Consider the following 23061-nt stretch of genomic DNA (forward strand, 5'->3'; position numbering starts at 1 on the left):
GGTGCTTGTTTTTTATCTAAAACAAAAATTCCACATTTTGCTTCCTTGAAGAGATTTTGAGAAGATTGGTACCACTCATAAACCAGTCCTTTTAATTATAAGGCTAGGCTGAACTCAACAGACACGTAGCTTAGCATAGCTTAAAGACTGGAGATGCGGAAAGTGCCCAGCTTTGGCAAACACAACCAAATGCACCTATCAGCATCTCTAAAGCTCACTAATTTACAGGGTTATGTTCAGAACTTTGTTTTTCTAAATTGAATGAAACATAAATAGAGAAAAAGTTAAAGTAAGCAAGAATAAAATTGATTAATGAAAAACACTCATTAGCAGTCTTTACAGCTTCCTTATTAGTGGAAGATTTAATGGTCTGTAAGTACTGCACATTCCTGTTTTTGGCAAATTTACATTAATTTATGTAAAGACTAGTTATAAGACTGATGATATATGATTGCCTTTTTCTTTTTTCTTTTATAAGAACCAAAACAGTACACATAATTTATTGGAATATCTGCTGGTTCCGCTGGAACGGCTCTCAGCCAAGTGTAGACTGTTATGCACATAGACAGCTATTTGTTGTAACCTATAAGCTTTAGAAGAGCTGCTAGGTGAATTTAGATACCACTGGACAGAGCCAAGTTGGCTCTCCTTCCCATGGATGATGAGAAGTTGCTGTACAATATCAACTATGAGGGGTCCTTCATCTTGTGGCCCTGGTCTTGCAGAGGGATTCTGTGTCAATAAATTACTTAGTAGATCTGCTCATTTGTTGTGAAGTTGTGTTTCATGGAATTTCTTCCATTTTTTGTCAAGTCATTGACACAAAGAAACCTGAGGTAAAGTACTAGTATTATTCCATCTTAAAAGCACTGTAAAGCTTTAATGAAAAATTATTTTCATTATCAATACACCTGAGTTATTTTCTTTAATAATCAATTGTTTAATTCATTAAACGTCAGTAAATAGTGAAAAATAGCTATTATTATTATTATTGTTATAAGTTAATAAATTCCAAGTGCTTGATTTGTCTCACTATCAGTCAGAAACCCATGATGTAGGAATCAATTTTTTTAGTTTTTTCTTAAAAAAAACCCTTAAATGTTTAATCACTTATCCACATTGTTGCCTATTAATTTTCTGTCAATTGATTAATCAATTAATCAGCTAATGCTTTCAGCTCCAGAATACCGGTTGGTGTCTGGGTTAGTCTGCCATATATAGTAAATAGGGGCCCAACAACAAACGTTTCCCAGGGGTCCCATGGGAGATTAATCTGGCCATGGAGAGTGGTAATGATCTAATCTTAACTCACAGCCAGAAAGTGTATCGGTGTATTTCCCAAAATGTCAAATTATTCCTTTAGTTACTGCCTGCTGACTGGAGCAATAACAGAACTTCAGGAGTCACATTTTCATCATTAGCTGAATCTTTTTATTCATTACATCCACTGAACAAAGGTCCAATCCAGGGAGTTTGACTTCTGTAACACTTTATTGTGATTTCCATGGTTTTTTTTCTGGCCATGATCCATTTAAATATGCATTATTGCAGCAGTATCACAGTGCACTGTACAGGCCCATCCTGGCAGATGATTTGGGTGAGAAGAGACTGATGTGGAGGAATAGAAGAAACAAGAAATTCATAATACAACTGCTTTCATCCAATTGTTCCCCAAAACCCTTGCCCTAGGCACTTGGTGTACTGTAGCTGTGAAATGAAAAAAGCATCACTGCTTCCACTAGCCTACAACGAAATCATAAGCTTTGTTTCTGCTCTGGACTCAAAGTCAAAACAATTTGTGCAATGTATCTTTAAGCCTGTGCAAAGATTTAAAGTGCCCACGGGGTAGGGTTTAGAGATTGATTTGGTTGTTTTTTTAATCCGGGTTCAGTGTTTACAGTTTGTCCAAGTAGTTGTCGAGAGCGGGAATGCCCTCTTTGAGACCTTTGCGTTTCCTAATTTCAGCGATAACTTGGAAGGGTCTGCTGGCGGGGTCGTTGGGGTCTCCCTGGAGAATCTGCCAGTGGTCAAACACACATTGAGGAAAGGCCTGGCCTCCAGTGTTACTGCGCAGGTCGGCTGTGAACCCTGGAGGGAATAAATAAAGATATAAATAGCACTGTTTCAAATTGTAGAACATCCCTGTCTGCCAAGAATGTGACTCTGATCCACATGCGGTGGGAATTGCATCACACTTTGATAACGATTGGTTAATTGCTGGAAAGTCAAAGAGAGAACATGTTTCATACTTGTAGCTGAGTTATAGAACAGCTGGGATCTTCTTATTTTCAACATGTATAATAATAATTAAAAACATTGATATGGATCTTCACATACAGACACAAAGAGATCCAATTTAATCTTTAGACCTTTGTAGCAGCTTCTCCTTTTCTGACTGCTTTTTGACTAATGATGCCCTCCCATATGATTGCTGAACAAGATCAAAATGAATCATGAATTATTCTACTCTAATCAAAATACTGAAAATCTAGAAGGTTCATACAATATTTATCATGAAACTAAGAGTAAGACCCACCGCAAAAGATACACACACTGAGGCACACACTCACCAAAGGACTCATTGACAGGCAGGTAGGCTTTCACCACAAACATCGGAGTGCCCATCACTTGGGATTCCTCAAACACGTGACCTCGCTTCCTGTTCAGCACGCCATAGATCCCGCCTACCACCTGCTCGGGGCACTGTATAGACAAGAGGCACAAGCGTCAGACGTGCAGCCTAAAAAACTGGCATGAGGCAGTTGACGAGCATTTATAGTTGAAACTCAAGGATTCTACCTGCAAATCGTGTGACTAACAGATTTATACTTTTACAGAACTAACAGGGGTTTTCACAATCTTGGTTTTTCACTTTGTTTTGGAGGTAAGACGCCTACATACATACCTGTATTTCCACCAGGTACACAGGCTCCATGAGACGTGGCTGAGCGGTGAGCTGGGAGGCGTACAGGACCCTACGAGCTGTGGGAATAATCTGTCCTCCACCACGGTGGATGGCGTCTGCGTGCAGTGTCACGTCATGAATGTCAAAGCGAATTGCGCGCATGTTCTCCTCACATAGAACACCCTGCAGGATTAAGACAGCGATTGCAACATTATTCTCAGGAGTTACACAGTGTACTATATCACAAGTACGTCTGATTACACAGAGCTTTTAATTTAAAATGTAACTGGAGACAAAATGAATTGGCACCCACCTCTTTAGTTGCCCACTGGAAACCAGCCACCACGCTGTCCTTGATCTCGTTGAGGTACTGAACTCCCTTTGTCATGTCTATAAGCAGGTTGGGCCCTGTTCCATCTGGACCGAAGCACCAGATCTTCCTGGCTTCTGTCACCTCCCACTCGTACTTATCGGCGAGGTAACGAGCGCGAGCCTTGAGCTCCTGCCGAGAGCTGACGTCCCCCTTCTCGATATCTTCAGCCAGGCCGTCGGGGAAAGGGCGGGACTTCATGAAGAGACGATTGTGCTTGTTGGGGGACTTGGACAGACACATCTGGTCTGATTCTTCTGTCACTGTCTCTCTGTAAGACACGACTGGGTCTGATTTCTGGAAAGAGATGGCAGGAGAGGGAGTCAGAAGTGAGATTATGGGTGGTAATGGTTTTTGTCTTTTTACAAAGGTCAAGTCTCACCTCATACCAAATATCTATAAATTAGGGTATTTTTCGCGTAAGTGTAGCCATGAGATTTTTGGATGTTTATATACTTTAATGAAGCAGTGTGCTTGAACCTGTTTGGGAAACCATCCTCCTTTTTTGTGAAGAAATTGTAGAAAATATTTTTTATTCACATGAGATAAAGAGTTTTTACAACAAATATCCGACAAACAATTGAAGAAGCTTGAAGTGTTTTTCACTTCATGGAACTGATTTGTCTCATGTAAATAAATCATTTAAAATGAATTTTTAAGTTGGCGTCCCCTGTCCTGTATCTGGTCAGCATCTCTGTACCTCTGTTCTGGCTGCCTCACCTTCAGTGGAATGCAGGCGTGGTCCTCCTCCAGATCTTTCAGGCAGATCTCCAGGTGCAGCTCTCCCGCTCCAGCGATGATGTGCTCCCCGGACTCCTCAATGATACACTGCACCATGGGGTCAGACTTGGCCAGGCGCTTCAGACCCTCCACCAGCTTGGGCAGGTCAGCGGGGTTCTTGGCCTCCACAGCAACTCTGACCACGGGGCTCACACTGAACTTCATCACCCTCATGTTGTGGGACTGCAGACAGGAGTCAACGAGTGATAGATTGTTTCTTTTTGTGTTGTTGTGGCAGGATGAGTTGTGACAGGATGAGTTGTGCCAACAGCAAGCGATAACTAATAGTAACAATGACTAATGCACCACTGTGAGGTACACCAGTGTTTAAACTACAGGAGAAAAAAAGCAATACATTACCTGTTCAAATGTTGTAATGGTCCCTGTCTTAACAAGGAACTGGTCTACTCCAACAAGACCCACGATGTTCCCACATGGGACATCTTCAATAGGCTCCACATACCGGCCCATCATCAGAATGGTCCTGGACGGAAGAGGAGAGGGATGTGTTGGAAAAAAAAAAGTGCCAACAAATACCTGAAAACACAAGTGGGAGAAGAGAAGCCCCTCTCTCTAAATAAAACATGCTCACCTCTGGATGGGTTTGATGTAGAGGTCCTCTTTCTTTCCAGGGGTAAAGTTTGGCCCCATGATGCGCACCTTCAAGCCGGTGGACACACATCCAGAGAACACACGGCCAAAGGCGTAGAAACGACCCTTGTCACTGGTTGGGACCATCTTTGAAATGTACATCATCAGAGGAGCCTTAGGATCGCAGTTCTTAATACCTGAGCAGAGAAAATATGGTAAGCTGAAAATCTAGCAAATTGATCATCCGAGTGCTCCTCACTGACTGATGTCTTCTCCACAAGGTGAAGGTGCGTGGTGCGGTGATAACGTTCTACTGACCCATGGCGGCCTCGTCGTCTCCAGGCCCTTCATAGAGCAGCTCACAGCGGTATTTCTGTGCAGTGACGGGGGAGGGCAGGTGGATGGTGATCATCTGGAGCAGGGCCTCTCCAGCAGGCAGCCAGCGGCGCATCACGGCCTTCAGCAGGGGCTTCCCCTCCTTCTCCTTGTCCTCCGAGTCCAGTTTGACGTCAAGCTTGTCAATGAGTTTCGCGGTCTCGTCCTTTTTGAAATTCATGATGGCATCAAACACCTAAGAGCACGGTGAGAGAGGGCAAAAAAAAAAAAAAAAAGTAGTTTTTTTTTCATCCTTTAATGTTTTTTTTTTTAAAGGACTTGTGGGTACAGTTTTTAATTATATGATTTATTTTGATTGTTAAGGTGACATAAGTTTTCGTTTGCAGAGAAATTAACTTTTAGCTCATTCATCTTAGTGTCCTACATTATATCAAACTACTGTCCTCCATAGTGTATTTTTCATGTTACTGGGAGGTGCCAAGGTCAGAAAAGGGAGTCAGAAATTAATTTTCAACAATATAGAGATATATGTGAATTCACACTATTCATCAGATAAATAAAGCCCTTATTAAACTGCAGTTTTGTTGCAGTGTTTTTTCAGTCACCTTAAAGATGGGGTCCAAAACAAGCTGGCTAAAGGTGCGAGGAAGTTTCTGACCATCGGGGCCTGTGCTGGTCTTACTGAATTTGCCGGCACTTGGATCAAAATATCTGGAAGAAGCATATAATATTCAATGACATTCAAATATATCAGGCTGGCATGCTGCTCTTTAATCATGCATTGATCATCCCAACAGGTGCAAGAACATTTTAAAGAGCAAGTGAAGTGGTTTTACTTCTGCTGTAGTGATGTAGATGTGTACTCCAGGCCATGGTCGGTACACGGTGACATCACTATTGGGTGTGACAGAGTACGTTTCTGACCTCACCCAGCATCACCGAAGTAAACCAGTGAGGGCAGTGAAACCCTGCTTCACAGCCTGGTATTAATGGACTTATTTATGCACTCAAGTTTACCTGTCTCCCCACAGTTTCTTCATCATGTCCTCCACTTTCTTACACCTCTCTGCTGGTCCCAGCTGACCATCTCCTTTAGCAGTGAACTTAGCCACATACATCTCGGCAAACTGCTTTAAGGTGAAGGCCCAGCCATGGAGGCCAGAGCCAAACCCAACTGTACCGATGACAGGGTCAATCTGAGAGAAAAAAAAAAGAAAAAATATTCTTTGTAACCACAAATGAAACATGGTATTTTAAATGTACAGTAACATTTTCAAAACTTAGTGCATAAGTGTGTGTGTGTGCGGCGCCATACCATGATGTTCCCCATGGGTCCCCCCTCATCCTCTCCATAGGTGGAGATAATGACGTTGACGTTCTCAACAATACGCTGGAAAGTCTGAAAGAGCTCATCAGGCTCCAGCTGAAGCTCAAGCAGAGCCCGGTCCATCTTGTTCATCATCAGAACGGGTTTGATGCGCTCAGCGATGGCCTGCCGCAGCACGGTCTCAGTCTGCACACACACACCTGGCAGAGGAAACAAACCAGTGAGTCTGGGTGAAAAGCGAGAGTGAGTGTGTGTGTGTGTGTGTGTGTGCAATGGTGGGATGGGAAGGCAAAGATGTGAGACATTATGTAATTTTACCCGAGACACAGTCCACAACCACCAGGGCTCCATCAGTTACCCTGAGGGCAGCAGTGACCTCAGAGGAGAAGTCAACGTGACCCGGAGAATCAATCAGGTTGATGAGGAAGCCGTTTCCGTCTTTACTCTGCTTAATAAACGCCAAGTCGTTCTCTCCAAGCTCGTAGTACATGGAGATGGCCCTGAGTAACAGAGAGGGGAGAGTAAAAAGTCTGGGGACATGTTCACTGATTCAATTCATCTTAAAAAATAAAGGGTTAAAAAAAAAAAAAGGTGAATCACGTGAGTTACACTGAATATATTTCTAAAGTGAATCATCACAGTATTGGAACAATTTTAGTTAATACTTAGTAATGCGAATTAGTGTCAGTGCTGGTACACTTACTGGCTTAAGACAGAAACATCTTGGGTGGATTTTTAAAAATGCAAAGTGTCTTCTCTAAACATCTTTGAAAATTATGTTTAAATAAAAGAACATCCTACAAGATGGGACTAGATTAAGGATCTCCTGGGACAAACATATGTTCTGCCTTACTTAATGTTGAGATTGTTCTACTCACTACATAGGAACTAACCAACAACGTGAAAAGGAAACAAATTTCGTGATCACGAATCGATCTATCACGTCATGTTCCGAATTAGCAGACGAGCAAAACAGCACAGCAGAAAGTAAAAAAGATGGCTGTGAAAAGGCTCAAATGTAATCCTGTCAGACCAGAAACTGTGGAAGCATTTAGGTATTTCATATTAATAAATAACTGCTGTAGTTGTTCTTTTCAGTAAGAAACTGACTGGAACAAAACAACAGGTGGATTTGACAGTGAAAGGCCCTGAGGACGGAGTATGTGGTCTTACATGAACACACAATTCTCTGCTTAAGTTAGAACGGTTATTTCACATGAGCGATTTCTGTCTGTGCTCTTCTCACGTGTTAGATGTGGGGAGGGATCATGTGAAGAAAAAAAAAAAAAAGTGATATTGCGTGCACCAATCAGGATTTGGCAACATTTGAATCCAAATCTAATGACAGTTATTGGGTTGTTACCTCATGTTGTCAATCAGTGTGATCAAACCACACCCACAGTCCTGATGAAGGAGATCAGATGAATTTTTGAGGGTTGAACTCTTCATCAATAAAACCTAAGCATGTTCACATGTTCCCCCAAATTTAACTTTAATTGCAGCACATTGACTCTTGGGTATTTACAGTAAGAGAGAAATGCTTCAGACTTCCACCCGAGTTTTCAGGACCTTTAATAGTTTGCACAAAAACACACATTTCTAAGCCCTCTGTCCCGAACCACATACGTTGATTTGATGGTGATGCAGCGTTCCTGCTCGTCTTTGCGCGTGTCTGTGAAACGGGTCTCTCCGGCACGGGACGAAGCAATGATCCCCGCCTTGGACACCAGGGAGTCAGTCAGCGTGGACTTCCCATGATCCACGTGGGCAATCACAGACATGTTCCTGATGTTGGACTTCTTGTCCATGATGGCACGGATCTGATCCACTGTGAAGTTCACCTGATGGGGGGAGGGGGGGGGGGTTAAACTTTTATCCATTTACAACGAGCAGAGGTTCATCTTATTCATCATATGTGTCTATTTATTTATGCCCACGACCAGATCTCTGCAGCCATTCCAAGTAGAGTTATAAAAAGAAAGACATGTTTGAAACTGAATCCATCTGCCTGACCAGGAGGAGTGTGGGCACCACATAAAGACTTTACCTTCTGGTTCCTAACCAAGCAACAAGATCAGGAATTAATGAGTCATCACTCACATGCTGCAGCTGAATGGGCAGAGCCCAAACATTTCACAATCACAAAGGAACAAAATCTTTTTTTATTTTTGAACTTTACCTTACTCTTAAAATTTCAATATGAAGATTAGGCTGAAATGTAGATAGAAAAAAAAAAAATTTAATTCCTAATTTAACACAACAAAAATATGCACTATATGTTGCTCAATCTGCCCTTACATTAATGATTAAGGGGTTTAACCAGTTTAGCCAGTAACCAAATAAGTATACCAGGTAAGTATAAGTATACCAATTTATAATTTGATATGTAACATATGAGGGGGCCAGTCCCCTAGGATCACAAAGTAAGATAAAAGCCTTTAATGTATTGATAAAAAGGATGTGCATAAATTAAGGAAAAATTAAGGAATTTCTCAAGATCAAAAAGGTTTTTTGTGATATGTTCATCTGTCGTTGAAAAAAATGTATTTAAATTATCATCATAGGTCTATGTGGGCTTTAGTAGACCTATTATGATATGACTTACTTATATTGAAAAACAGACAAGTGCAAAACATTTATCCAGTGTTATTTAACATAATTTGAGCAGATTAAATGCATTAATCTTATAAAATAAAATAATTACAAAATTATCAAATATTGGATTTCCAGACATTCACCGACAAAACCAAACCATTTAATATTATGGAAAATAGTTAATTCTAAGCTGTTTTAGGTCATCCACCACTGTAATGAAATGCGCTGCGGCTCTCTGTGTGTGACGTCTTGTTGTAGGCCCAAGTGTAATAATATATTTTGTCGCCTCTTTTATTAAACAGAATGACGCAATCTCCTTTAATATCATGTAAAGCTACGATTTATAGTAAAATAAAGGATTCACCAGATGATCATTAGACCTGTCAGGACCATGTGCTTTCCTTATCCCATAATATTAACATGATATTTCTGCAGTGAAGCTACAGCAGCTTGATATTAAAGGCTTTGCTATGAACGTCACAGGGAGGCAGAGCGGGCCGTGCAGTAAAGGCCACAGCCCTGCTTTATCAGCTGCTGCTGCTGCGTATGTTACAACAGATAACATACAGAGCCTTCATCTGATCACCTAACACCTTGAATGACACCAGGCATCGGCATCCATTTCACACACACGCACACACACACCTGACAGGCTGCGTCGCAGCTTGTTGCGCTGAAATCGTTATAACTAGACATGAAGGTTATTCGGTGGAGCGGCTGCCCGTCTTTCCCCTCTACAAATGGATTAAACACAAAACTATGAGCTCTTGTGAGCCCAGCATCAACTCACCATTTTGCCTGCTGGTCGTCGGTCTTCGTATGTGACGCTTTATTGCTGTAGACACTGCCTCTGAGGACAGGCAGTCCCGGTAGCGACAGGAGAGACGCTGCTGCTGCTGGTGCTGCTGCTGTTGCTGCTGCGGCTGCCGTGTAGTGGCTCAGGACAGAGGCTGCAGCAGCAGGGGGCGCTGCTGCGCCACAGCCTGGCCTCAGATCAGATTTCTATGGATGGTTAATATTAAGAATAAATCATAAATGCAATTTTTATGGGTGTGTGCTGTACTGCTAAGTCTATTATTGATGTAGTGCGTGTGTGAGAAAGAAAATGAGGAATTTTATATATATATATTTATTTAAATTATATGTTGCCATAAAAAGGCAAGGAGAAAAGTTAAGAAAAATGGTTTAATATGTTTAAATAAATATGTATAATAATAGGAAAATGAATAATAAATTAATAATAAAAAACAATAACATGAGTAGTAATGCGACTAATAATGATAATAAAGAAACTAATGAGACAAATAATAATAATAATTGTAGCAGTGGGTGTTGAGCAGGATCATGGAGGCAGTGGGTGGTTTCAAATCACAGATCCGGACTCTACAGCTCCGGAGGCACAAATATCTGCAGAATGTGACAGAGAGAAAAAGAGATGAGTAAACACAAAACCACAGGAGAGAGAAGATGCCTAGTCTAATCTGTGATACAATATTGGTATTATTTTTGAGTCAGTAAATATCCAGTTGGTTCTAACCACACAAACAACTCAGTTTGGTTTCTCTTTACTGTACAATGAGCCAATTTTTGCGAAAATGTTCAAGTCAAGTTTATCTATATAAGACAAAATATCTTATCCACTGTACACTAGCTAATTTAGCACATATCAGTTTCAGCTCGTCTCGCTTAGATCTGCAGGTCAGGCAGAATTTTTCTCTGTCAGTCAAGCTTCAGCTGTAAAGGCTGGGCATAATTCATACTTAATGCATGTTGCATCACCATGTCTTGAAATAAGCTGTAAGTCCTGTATCATTCTATACAGTATGAATCAAGGGCAGAGTTTTAAACATTTAATGAAGGAGATATTCACCTATACTCATGAATTATACACAAATATATAAAAAGGGGTATATACTTTGTAGAAGAATTTTTAACAGTTAAAATGTTGATAGTTATGGATGTTATTTAGTTGTTTTACCAGGTGAAAAGCAGACGTAAAGGTCCACCACTTAGAGCAACACCATAGCTGTTGGGTTTGTGTCATTGCCTTTACTGAGGAAGGAGAGCAGCTCTCCTTTCCCTTTGTCAAACCCTCTGTGCACAAAGTGGAGGCTGCACTGTATCAGGATGTTGCAGCTTTCATCTACCAGCTGAGGGCAGAGCAGGACAAGCATCTCAGTGACGATGAGAGAGTCTGAATTGGGACATTGAAATGAAAGTGGAATGAGGAAAAGCAGAGTAAAGTGCTATTGTAAATGTGTGCATATGAACATGCACAAACGTGTATGTGACAGGTGATTGGATGTTTGCTATTACCCCAGTGGACTGTCCAGTCCACACGCTCAGAGGAGAAAATATAGCTCTGTAATGAAAAATTAATTCTTCACGGACTGCAAGCACATAATGGGTTCTCATAAGAGCAGATGTGTGCCTGACATGACAGTTTATTATAATGGAAGAACCCTTTTTTTAAAAAAAAAAAAAAAAAACAATAAAACAATTGATGACTTTATGAAAAATTAACAAATTTTCAATGGGTTTATCTCTATCTAGAGGGAAAAAAAGTTATTATGATGTTGATAAATGGATTCTTGTTCAGATGTTCTTCAGCTATTTATTATTATTATTTATACTTTCAGAAGGAAAGTGGTTAAATTGTCCTGATGAAGAGAAGAGGAAAGACAAATGAGGTGGATAAGATCAAACAGAATGGGTGTTTTACATTCTGGAAATCCCCAGTTTGCAATTACTACCCACTTATGAGTCATCTATAAAACATTAACTAATTTTAACCATAAAAAAAACAATCCATTACAATTTATAAACACTGTACAAACTATGTCTAATTAGAAAGTGGTATTGCCCTTTTTCATTTCCAAAGCAGATCAAGCAAAATGAATTAAAATTGATGGGGAGAAATACAACCTTTATGAAGAGGGGACCGAGATTAATGTTTGCATCGAAAGCAAAAAATCAATCATTTCTGTGGCCATTTCACCTGACGCCGATGATTTTCATTTCAGTGCAATATCACCATGCACTGTGTGTCACGTTTGCACCAGTGGAGCTGACCTACTAAAACAGTAATACTCAGAGCAGATGCTGTCGGTTTCCAGGTGTCTGCAGTCACTCAAAGAGATGAGCAGAGATTAAATCACCTCAAAAATAAAGCCAATTTTAAGGCACATAATATCTCATATATATTTTTTGTACAGATGGTGTCTCCTTGAAGCTTCCCCCCAAAGGATGTTGACTGTCACTCTGCTGCTTCAAATGAAAACAAGCTTTTATAAACATGAAAAGTGGAGAACTCCTTTCACTCATCACAAATGGTTTGGATAGATTTGGCTCCTAAATTTAACAGAAGAAGAAAAGAGGATCAGATTTGATAGAAGTGGTAAGAAAACACTTAAAAACTATATGATATCATCAAATTTAAGATGAAATATTTGTAAGTAATCCTGTGGATATATTTTGCACCCCTTCCCTTTAAACTCTAAATTTAGACTTAAAATCAAAAATCAAAAGCTTAAGTGACTCAAAAAAAATAGTTCCAGTTGTATTTTTATATTGCACACCAGTCTCGTTGTCAAGAAACTATCTACGTGACACTCTTGGAGAGGGAGGTCATTATCCGACATTTACGATGTTCAAGGAAGACAGGAAATAAAAACAGGTGCTGAGCTGCTGCTACCACATTATACTGGCACCCCTGCATCTGTGTTTGATCTTCCTTTCCTGAAGCTGAAATTACAGTTTTGCCTGTTGACAAGTGTGCCAAATATGATCAACCAACTTCACTCTCAGAATTGCTTTTATTCTTCTTATTTCTGTGACGCCCTGGGAATTTCCCACACGCTCACAGGTATTGAATCATTTTGTGCACATCAGAGTTATCAGTGAACTCCAGATAAGAGCCATCCAACATGCATTTCACAGCTGGTGGAGTGATAACGGTGTGCGCTTAGAGCACACTCTCTGCGTCTCACCTGTGCTAATGATGAAAAAAAAAAGCTGAGAAAACAGCTCAGCTTAGTATTTTCAGAATCTCATTCATTTCATATCTCCTTGTCAGGGAAATGTGAGCTTTTGATCATTTTTTAAAGTATATTTTTTTGGGCTTTTTATGCCTTTATGATAGCACAGTAGAGAGACAGGAAATGGGGAGGCAGAGAGAGCGGGAATGACATGCAGTAAAGGGCCGTTCGATGCGGGATTCGAGCCGGGGCCGACCGCAGTGAGGACTGTGGCCTCTACATATGGGGCGCCTGCTCAACCCACTGCGCCGCTCGACGCCCCAAGCTTTTGATCATTTTTGTTGGGTTTGAGTTGCCATATATATATATATTTATATATCCAGGTGTAATAAAATAACTGAAGTTGAATTCAGCTGCTTGACTCTGATTTCATGGTATATTTAATGTAATCTGGAATATCCTTTTCTTTACTGCGTGGATATAACTCTTCTTGACCCTCAGTAACATGCATTCAAATGTACTTGATGCTACAGGTTTACAGTATGATATCATGTGCAATACACAGCAATTATCTGTACTGAGCTTTTAGTATCCAGAGATGTGCTTAAAAATGTCATGGTTAGATAACATCTGCATGTACTTTGAAACTATGATCTGAAGATAGAACAGCAATAAAGATAGCAGAACTCTGCTGCCATGCAATTAGGCGTATTACTGTACTGATAATACTGGGCTCTCTGCTATAGATACATGGATTTTTAATGCAACAACTGGAAGGGGTTCATACAGGGGCCACATCAACTGATTTTTTTTTTTTTTTTTTTTTTTTATGAAATAGAAATGAATTGATTCTGCATGGTCTAGAATGAATCATTGAAACCATAACTCACATCGGCGCCACAAGAATTGATTTAAATAACCTTGACCTTTTTCCTGACACATAATAACCTTATATTTAAGGATTTTTGAACATTAGAGATTCTTGAATGGTATTTTGACTCTGTAAAGACTCTAAAAAGCCCACATGAGCTGTAAAATGAATGTCTGTCTCCACAAAATGTTGAAATCAAAGTTCAGAGCTGCTTCAGAGTTTGATATATTCACAATGTGTGACACGCCTGACACACACTCAGAAAAGATGAGAAAGAAACGGTTTCTTCCCATCTTATAATTGATACAGAAAATGAGTCTCAGTGGTTTCAGCTGTGCGCCACATAAACCCCAGGCCTGAATCTGACCTAGGATCTTTTAGACATGAGATCTCCTTTTCTTTTCTCCCAGAATATTAATTTTCCTCCCAGCTCTGATACTTTTGAATGGTTTAGTAAAGGCAACAATGTCCCAAAGAAAAGAAAAATACAAAAAAAATCAAAAGAAACCACATCACATCTCAGTCTACTTTGAACCGCCTGACAAAGGTAAAAATGTCAAAGAAATCAAAAGAAAAGAAAAGAAAATAGCTTTCAATTATTGGAGTTGCCAGAAGTACATATGAGGCTGAATGTCTTTTCTTATAGTATAAGAATGCTTTGAAGTGAAGGCAGCGATGGAAGGATTGTGTTGATATTCATTCTGGAAAACTACAAGACAGACTGTTCATTGACGTTTCTGTACTGAAGATAAGTATAATGGCTCCACCATTGGAAGAATCTCTTCCCCACTGTTGATAATTAGTTACATACGTCTTTGCAAATGTGTTACTGCTACGAGAACATATTATGTAATTCTTTTATTTTATGGTGTGTATGCTTAGAAATAACACGAAACAGATGCTCCTAATTATGGCAATAAAGATAAGACATTGAGGCCGGGTGAGTTCGTTCTGCTATAGAAAAGTAAAAACAATTATGTCATTCTTCGGCTGAAACTGAATGATAACAAGTGCCTCATTAAGACACAAAGAAACTAAGAACTAACTAAGAAAGTTTTCCAAAAAAAAAAAAAAAATGCACTGGACTGATTTTGAGAAAATCTGAATTTAATTTAGAGTGAGCGAGTCAGAGTAAGCTGGTTAGTAATTAAGAGTTAGAAAAATTTGACGGACTCGATAGTTTGATGTCTTTAGGTTTGGGGTTTGCAGGTGTCCGCAGTATCAATCATAGACTGAAATTTGAGCTTATGTAGCTTTGAGCCGTTAGCAGGCTACAGAGGTCTGGTAAGCTCACTTCTCAGATCATTTGAGATTTTTGAGATTCCCAGTCTCAAGTTAGGAAACTCTGTGAGAGGGTACTGTGTGAAATATTGAAAAAAGTGGATGTTTATTGTCATTACTTGTAATAATCATGAATTATGTTCAATTTCAAGCATGAGTGAACTGGTGAGTAAAGCCTTAAATTTTTGTCTGCTTCAGGCAAAAATCAATTAAAATAAACCTGAGCTTTCTACTGACATTGACAGATGAAGTTAAACCTTGACTCTGTACACCCTCTGCTTTTGAAAGCAATAAAAAAAAGGGCTCGAAATAAATCCTGTCCAACAAAAAATGAATGTGAAACCACACACAGAATCAATCCTGACTTGTAATGATTACATCAAAGGTCACTCTAAGTGATGTGGGAGCAACTTTGACTAATTCATCTATCAGTGACTCTTCCTGTTGTGCTGATTGGCTCTCTCAGCTGTCTGCTAGACACTGGATTGGACGGTGATCACCTGGGTTGTGGGAAAGCAGTTGTGTCATATGGCATTTCAACTTTGTCCTTTGAAACAGACTCAAGCATTTCTCCTACGCCGCAGAGGATCGTCTTGTTCTGGTTGTGTTTTTCCTACTGGAGAATTTCACTGAAATTTCATCAGCTGCTGCTTTATTATTGGAATTATGACGCTGATTACAGACAAGGTAAGATACATTTGTAATTGGATCACTGGGTGCTACTACTTTTTTTAAAGAAAGTAAAAGCAGATATGTATTGATTTAAAGAATCTTAGTCAAAGGTGAGCTTGAGGAACTACAATTTGAAACATCTGAACCGGAGAGATTAGTCAAATTCTTTCAAATCAAGCGGTACACAGGCTTGTAAAACCGGGGAACACCTTGACAGTAATCACTCAGAGTAGTTGTTCATTTCAGGTGCATGGTGGGTTGGACTTCAATGACCTCCTGCTCAGGAACACAGATGAAACCAACAGCTGCCACAGCAACCAGCCGTGGACTATCACAATTCATGACGTGAGTACGGTGATCATTCTGCACAGTTCGCTTCTGAACAGAGTCACTCAGGGGACAAGATAATCACAACCACAAATTCACTGAATCTCACTAGTCAGCGTGATCTGTATTCTCAGCAAGGGTCATGTGTTATCAAGTTGAATCTTAGGATGTATATGAGCTCATTTAGAGTTTCATTGTGTTCTCCAGTTTGGTTGTAAGCATGACTAACAGCGATGAGGCAAAGAGTCATGGACAAATGAGCTAAGGGAATAGAATAGTTGCAGTGTTTATGTTCTTGTCTGTGCTCGTGTGTAGGAATATGATGATCAGATTAAGTTAGCGGTGATAGTGACATGTGATGATGTAGACATATCTCATACCTAATGTACGCATTCCTCCTCAGACCGTGAGCCCTGAAGGAAGTGCTGCGGATGACTTCCTGGACGCTCTGCTGGGTGGGAGCAACTGCTCCTCAGCTCTGGCCTCCCCCCTATGGTCACCCTGCACCACCGACAGTGGCATCAACGAGGACCCCGCGACAGATCCCGCAGAGAGCCCTCACCCATGCTCCTGCACAGATTTTCCAGCCTTTGACACGCCGGTTTTCCCTCAGACTCCATCTCTGGAGAGTCAGCTACCAGCAAATGAAAAAACAGCTGATGTTTCCATCGATCTAAGTAAGACCAGAGATACAGTGGCAGTTACATGCTGGAAAAAAACATTGTGAGAAGTTCAGCCACAAACTGAGCCATGAAACAGTAGATTGTTTCAATAGTGAGCAGAAATGTCAGGTTAAGTTGCACAAAAACTACAGGAGCCAGGTGAACCAGGTCAAACTAAAGACCTTAATATGAGATTTATCCATTTGCACTTTGTGTTGCAGAATAATGAGAGCTATCAGCTGAGCCTCTAAAGGCTAAAGGCCCTTTCAAAGAGCATGTCATTTGGTTTTCCTATTTCTAGAATTTGTAAAGGATAAAAGGTTGTGCAACTGTCATTCATCACATGAAGAAATTGTCTTTTGAGGACACGACTTTTAAATAATTGTCCCTTTTCACTATGATGATTGCGGACCCCTCGGTGCTAAAAAAAACTAAACATTTTGTGTTTTGTTTGAATGGCACATTGTGGCAAATTTGCAAATCATCACCTGCTGTTTTTAATGGTTTTACTGGTTCAATCTGCAGGTTGGGAGTCCAATGACTGCCAGGAGGAGTTTGGAATTGCATACTACCTCACTATGAACCAAAGCTCCGCGATGTCGTCCAGTCAGACGCTCACAGTGAAGGACCTGCTGTTGTCAAACGTGGGACAGAACGTAAGGAGAGAGGAGTTAAATATTTCTGACTATCTATTTCTAACCAATGAGGGTATTATATAAGCTAAGTTAGCTATAAGCTAACCGTATGGTCAACTGCTTATCTTGTAATGACCTGTGCCGCTCTGAGAGTCAGAGAACACCCTTTGCACCAAATAAACATAATTTTCTGAGCTTCTTTGAATAAGCTGCCTAGAGAGTCGCTTTAACTGGACTATTCTGTCCATCTGTTTCACAGGCACAAGGAATCCCCCAGCATTCCCTGCAGGAACTTGTACTTAATGAGGATGAGAAGACGCTTCTGGCTAAGGAAGGGGTGAACTTGCCCAGCAAACTGCCCCTGTCCAAGGTACATGAGCAAGACACAATCTTACATGTATGTAGGGCACATACTTCTACACACACACACACACACACACACACACACAAACACGCACGCACTCAAACACACACACACACACACACACACACACACACACACACACACACACACACACACACACACACACACACACACACACACACACACCATGCACATCCACTCACACACTCATCTAAATCTAAATCTGTATCCCCAGTTACACAATCTCTTTCGTCCTTATTCTTTCTTGTCACTGTCCTCCCATGTGTTTCATCTCCCTGACAAGTTTGAAGAGAGGGTTTTGAAGAAGATCCGGCGGAAAATCCGCAACAAGCGCTCGGCTCAAGAAAGTCGGAAGAAGAAGAGGGACTATGTTGATAGTCTGGAGGGAAGGTAGGAGCCAGCTGCACTCAGCATCCTCACTCAACACGACATTATCTCTGCATACTTTGACCTATAAAATTAAACTTTTATCTGTAGTACCCTGAAGCACTTTATAATGAGCCTGTTTTGTCATACACTTAATTAACTTTAACAAACTGTTGCGTGAATGGGAAGAGGCTGCACCCACATAACCAATCTGGTTGTTGACAAACTGGTCTTTCCTTAAAAAAGCTCCTCTGGCTCACAGGAAATTCACAGTAACAGCAGTGGTTTGTTTGGATTAAAAAGACAGCAGTAGCTGTCGTGGCTGGCCAAACAGAGACAGACCAAATACTTACAGAAACTCAGCTGGACACAAAATTAATTGATATCTGGGGAGTTCAGCACCAAAACATCACAGCAATAACAGCCAGTTACGACTGTTGTTGCCAAACTAAATGCATGGGCTGTGCAGATTACTACTTTGTTTATCTACTAGTATTGTTCCTTATGAGCCAGGCACATTGAGGATTAAAATTTTTAGTGAATGGCTCCACATGAAAAGTGTGAAGAATGTGGATTATAGAAAAGCTATAAAGAAATATGACAATTTTGCCTTTTTTCAGCATAATCCTCAACTACTTTACAGTATCCTGTCAAGTTATTAAGACAGTGTGTGAAAATATAAGGAGAGTATAATGAATAAAATGATTGCACTCTCATGACTGTGTCAGCTAAAACATGTACACATGGTTGGTAACACAAGTCTACAGCCCAGTAGAGGAAAAGTAAGTAAGAATCTTGTTAAAGCCAGTACTCTTCATTGTCTGGAAACCGTGAATGTCTGTACAACATTTCATCTCAGTGTATGTAACAGCTGTTGAGATATTTCAGTCTGGACCAAAGAGGTGGACTGACTGACAAACTGACATTGTCATCCATAAGGATGTGCCGCTGGCTTGGCTACATACTGTTACTATTCACGTACAGGAGTACTGCGTATGTCACATAAAATAGATAAGAACAAAAGGATTTCTGTCCACATGACCAAAAAACTCCAGAGGGAGGTGCTCTATACGTACAAATCATTGCAGTTATCCTTGTAACATTTGACCTTATACATACAGACTAATAGAGGATGACTCAGCCATGAAGTCTATAGAGAAACATACTTATACATTTATAGCATTATAGCGATAGGATAAAATAGGTAGGTAGGCATTATCATATATTGAATGAACAGCCTCAGAATGTGATTTCCAAACCAATTACATGAACGGTGCAGCTGCTCTGCTTCAGCAGATCAAGCAGAAGCTGAGGATGTTGCGTAGCAGCAGCATCTCACAATAAAGGCACAGGGGGTTTTGCCAAGAAGGAGCTCAGTTTAGTCCTCTTCCTCCTCCTCCTTCTCTCCTTTACCTTCAGGCTGTGCAGAATGAGTCCTATCACACAGCCAGCCAGCCTTTGTCACTAGATTTGTTCATCCTGCCTGCCGCCCCCACTTTTGTTCATCCGCCCATCACACCTCCGCAAACCGTGCAGCGTGGTACAGCTCGATTCATATGATGAAAGACTCCTTAAAGAAGGGCAGCTCACAATGCCCTCACATGCTTCTGTTTTGTCAGACCCTTACAATTTATTGTCCATAAGCACCTGCGGCGTATTTGCAGGATTGCTAGACGTTATTGATTTATTATTGATGTTGAGCTTCAGATTAAAAAGCTGGATCCTAGAATTTGCCATCATTGATTTACCTAAGACTGTAATAGTCGTCTGAGACTGTGTGAAGGTGCCGTGGACCATAGTTGAATCCGAAATCAGAGACGTATAGAGAGGAGGAAAACAAATGAGAGTAGAGAGTTTGGGGTCCAAAGATGGACAAGCTGTGACCAGGGTCAAATGTAAAATTGTCTGTGTCCTTAAAACAGGGAAATTCTTAATTATCTTACAGGAATTTTAAAGATATAATTATGTGCTGTCTACATCTCATTCAGGCTTGAGCTCTGCTGCTTCTGGGAGACAAAAGCTTCATGGTTGGGGGGTGAGAGAGTGAGCAGAGTCAGCATTTGTTGATAATTAAGCCAGCGTATCAACAGGTTATCGTTATCAGTGGAGGTTCAGCTCAGTCAGAGGGCCATAATGGAGGATGACTCATAGTGAGAAAATGAAACGAGAGAGACAGCACAAGAAGAAAGGAGGGGGGAGTGGGGTGGGGCGGTGGATGACAGAATGGGGTGCGAGATAACGCTCAACAGACAGATATTAGCAAAGAGAGAAATGAAGGGGCAACAATACAACATCATAACACTGTATTACTGAATACTCTTATTTCCTCGTCTTATCTTTATTTTCTTTCTCTTGCTTGTTCTCCGTCTCTTTCTGTAGGATGTCTGCATGTGGTGCTCACAACCTCGAACTGCAGAGAAAGATCCAGCAGTTGGAGGAGACCAACAAGTGAGTCCTCAAATGAGCCAACGAGGGCTGCAACTGATGATTATTTTCGTTATTGATTGAGCTATTACTTTCAGTGGTTTGTGGACAGATGGCAGGTTTTATCAGCTGTAGCTGGCCACTTCAGCTCCTATTAACTCCATAGTTTGGATAAAAACACGGACTCCAGCTGACATGTTAAGTTTCAAGACACTGAAATAAAGAAACAGCATTGTTTTTGTGTTGTAGACTAACGCCAGTCCTAATATTCTAATATAAAAGTATGACAAATATAAGATTAGACTGATTAGATTAGATTTTAATGTCTCAGTTTATCTTTTTGTTTGATGTTTCATCTCACTGCTGGATTTATTTTCAAGGAGTTCCAATGTTTGAATGAGTCAGTCTCAGTTTCTCTTTTGTGCCTTTGTTGGTCTGACAGTGTTTCATTGATCTATATTGATGACAACCTGGATAAGAAAACTTTGTAACTTGTTGAAAATCAGAGCTGAGGGGGCTCAGTATAGAATTACCAGAATACAAAGCCCATCCAACTGACACAGTGTTATCTGGCTTTGTTTCCTCGTCATCCTGCCATCTCATTAGGCTGCTTTCTCCCTGACACTGGCTAGGTGCACTCAATTGAAATAAAATGTGAGACGCCACTTGCGCACACCTTCCTACCATGTGCTGCTTTTCTTTTTGTTGTTTTAGTTGCCCATTATCCTCAGAAATAATACCTGTATATCAATGAACCTGCACCCCCTCATCTTCCTGTCTGTATTTGTATTGTAGTGTCCTGCTGGAGCAGCTAAACCGGCTACAGGCTCTCCTCCCTAACAGCTCCAGCAAAACAACACACAAAGGGACCTGCATCCTGGTGAGATATGTAACAATTAATTTTCACCACTGAGAATTTACTCAGATAGCATAATAAACAACCAAATGATAAATACAGGTATAGATATAGTATACCTATACCTGTATACAATACCTGAGCAGGCTCAGCTCCGTCTATTATATATTTAAAGACCAGGCAGTGGTTTCCTGCCTTCATCAGAGGTGATGTGCACAAGCAGATCATTAAAAACCATTGCCTGGCGTCCATTGTTGACAACTGCTGTGTTTACTTTGAAGATGTTTATGGAGTCAAATGTTTGAGCAGCACATGCGCTCATCTTTTGTGGTCAATGGTATGTAGGTTATGGCTAATAGCTCCTTTTTTTTCTCCTCCCCATGCTTTCTGTGATTTCCCTCTGTCGTCTGCGCTTGGCCTGTTTTTGTCCTGCTGTCTGCATTCATGTCCAGGTTTTGTTCCTCTCCCTCTCTCTGCTCATTTCCTCAAATCTCCAGCCAGACCCTTACAGCCAACTCAGCCAGAAAGAGTACGCAGAGAGCAAAGGTCTGTAAGGCATGCATACACACATTTTCTTTTTCTCTCTCTCTGTCTCTCACAGTCACACTCTCACACAAATACACACTTACCTCTCCACCATGCCTCTGCCCCTCAGTGCCGTCCCGCTCCCTGCAATCGCTGGATGAAGTGCGAGGTGTCCCTCCTCCTCCTCCTATCTTTTCCATCTCCAGGGGCTTTGAGGCCTTTTGCAGTCTGACGGAGAAGCTCTGGCCCAGGACAGGTTTCCCCAATGGTGACTCCCAATCCTCTCACCACCAGGATCACAGGAACCGGGACACTCACTGATCCCCTCAGGAGCCCCAGGAGGAACGATAGAAGCAAAGGCGTGCAGGCTCGCTTGCAGGCGCAGCATCCAAATTAGCAATTTTATTGCTTTTCAGCATCTGCTTCCCACTGCAGAGACAGAGTGAAGTGTCACGGTGTGTGTTTGCCATCTGCTATAACACACAAACGGCTAGCTAAACGATTTTTCTTACTGAAATTCACTCACTCAGATGGAGGTCGTTGAGGAGGTCGTCCACACAGACACTTTCTTTGGAAGAACGAAGCCTCAAGCACCTGGTGGACCATGTATTTTATTGCTGATGTACTTCTGCATGATGAAGGCATGCACAGTGCGATCTGTAAAACAATGCAAATGTATATTCACTGCTCTATTATAAACTTTAACTTTACAGTTTATCTTGAAAAACTTTATCAAGAATAATTTGAAGTGCATTTTATAACAGTTCAGTGAAATGCTGACAAAGCACAAGAGAATTAAATGTTTACTCAGTGATTTTTGGAAGCACCTGAAGGGTTTTGTTTCTTTCAGTAATGCCAAGTGTCCAGTTGGGAAAAGATTTGGATCACAATAATAATGAGGCAATATTTGAAAAACAGATATGATTTGGTCCCTAAAAATAAATTCCTTTACAAGCAAAAGTTCACACCTCAACAAAAACTAACCTTTAGTCTCATGGCAGTTGTCAATATTGGAAACTGGGCTTCACTTTAAAAATAAATTGAGGATGTCATATTTCTATTTTAGAGCAAAAGACATATTTGTGGAACTATGATTATGTGCCGGTCATTGATCTATGTGACGTGACAAAGAAAAATGCTGCAAAAACAGCTGGTATCTAATGCATCAGAGGGGTA

The 23061-nt window shown here is 40.7% G+C and overlaps 2 protein-coding genes across 2 annotated transcripts; one reads left to right on the top strand and one right to left on the bottom strand.

Moving 5' to 3' along the window:
* Positions 1 to 1408: 1408 nt before the first annotated feature.
* LOC130178594 (elongation factor 2) lies at positions 1409 to 9848 on the bottom strand. The gene is made up of 14 exons (XM_056390967.1): positions 9695 to 9848; positions 7936 to 8150; positions 6628 to 6809; positions 6298 to 6509; positions 6000 to 6178; positions 5588 to 5693; positions 4965 to 5217; positions 4648 to 4843; positions 4416 to 4539; positions 3996 to 4238; positions 3219 to 3572; positions 2906 to 3088; positions 2571 to 2703; positions 1409 to 2088 (listed from the first exon to the last, which is right to left on the bottom strand). The coding sequence occupies exons 1-14, from the start codon at positions 9695 to 9697 to the stop codon at positions 1895 to 1897; spliced, it is 2577 nt and encodes an 858-aa protein (XP_056246942.1). The 5' UTR covers positions 9698 to 9848; the 3' UTR covers positions 1409 to 1894.
* Positions 9849 to 15699: 5851 nt separating this feature from the next.
* On the top strand, positions 15700 to 22540 carry LOC130178702 (cyclic AMP-responsive element-binding protein 3-like protein 3-B). The gene is made up of 10 exons (XM_056391150.1): positions 15700 to 15720; positions 15859 to 16050; positions 16436 to 16709; positions 17220 to 17350; positions 17589 to 17699; positions 17998 to 18104; positions 20460 to 20528; positions 21300 to 21384; positions 21813 to 21906; positions 22016 to 22540. Exons 1-10 carry the CDS (start codon positions 15700 to 15702, stop codon positions 22204 to 22206), a joined length of 1275 nt encoding a protein of 424 aa, XP_056247125.1. The 3' UTR covers positions 22207 to 22540.
* The last annotated feature ends 521 nt before the right edge of the window (positions 22541 to 23061 follow it).

This window comes from Seriola aureovittata, chromosome 12, assembly GCF_021018895.1.
Source record: "Seriola aureovittata isolate HTS-2021-v1 ecotype China chromosome 12, ASM2101889v1, whole genome shotgun sequence".
Lineage (NCBI taxonomy): Eukaryota > Metazoa > Chordata > Actinopteri > Carangiformes > Carangidae > Seriola > Seriola aureovittata.

Coding starts and splice junctions, on each gene's coding strand:
- LOC130178594 (XM_056390967.1), bottom strand. Junction 6,810..7,935: donor TGCATCACCATCAAATCAAC/GTATGTGGTTCG, acceptor TCTGTTACTCAG/GGCCATCTCCATGTACTACG. Junction 4,844..4,964: donor AGACGACGAGGCCGCCATGG/GTCAGTAGAACG, acceptor TTCTCTGCTCAG/GTATTAAGAACTGCGATCCT.
- LOC130178702 (XM_056391150.1), top strand. CDS start 15,700: ATGACGCTGATTACAGACAAG. Junction 16,710..17,219: donor TGATGTTTCCATCGATCTAA/GTAAGACCAGAG, acceptor TTCAATCTGCAG/GTTGGGAGTCCAATGACTGC. Junction 17,351..17,588: donor TGTCAAACGTGGGACAGAAC/GTAAGGAGAGAG, acceptor TCTGTTTCACAG/GCACAAGGAATCCCCCAGCA.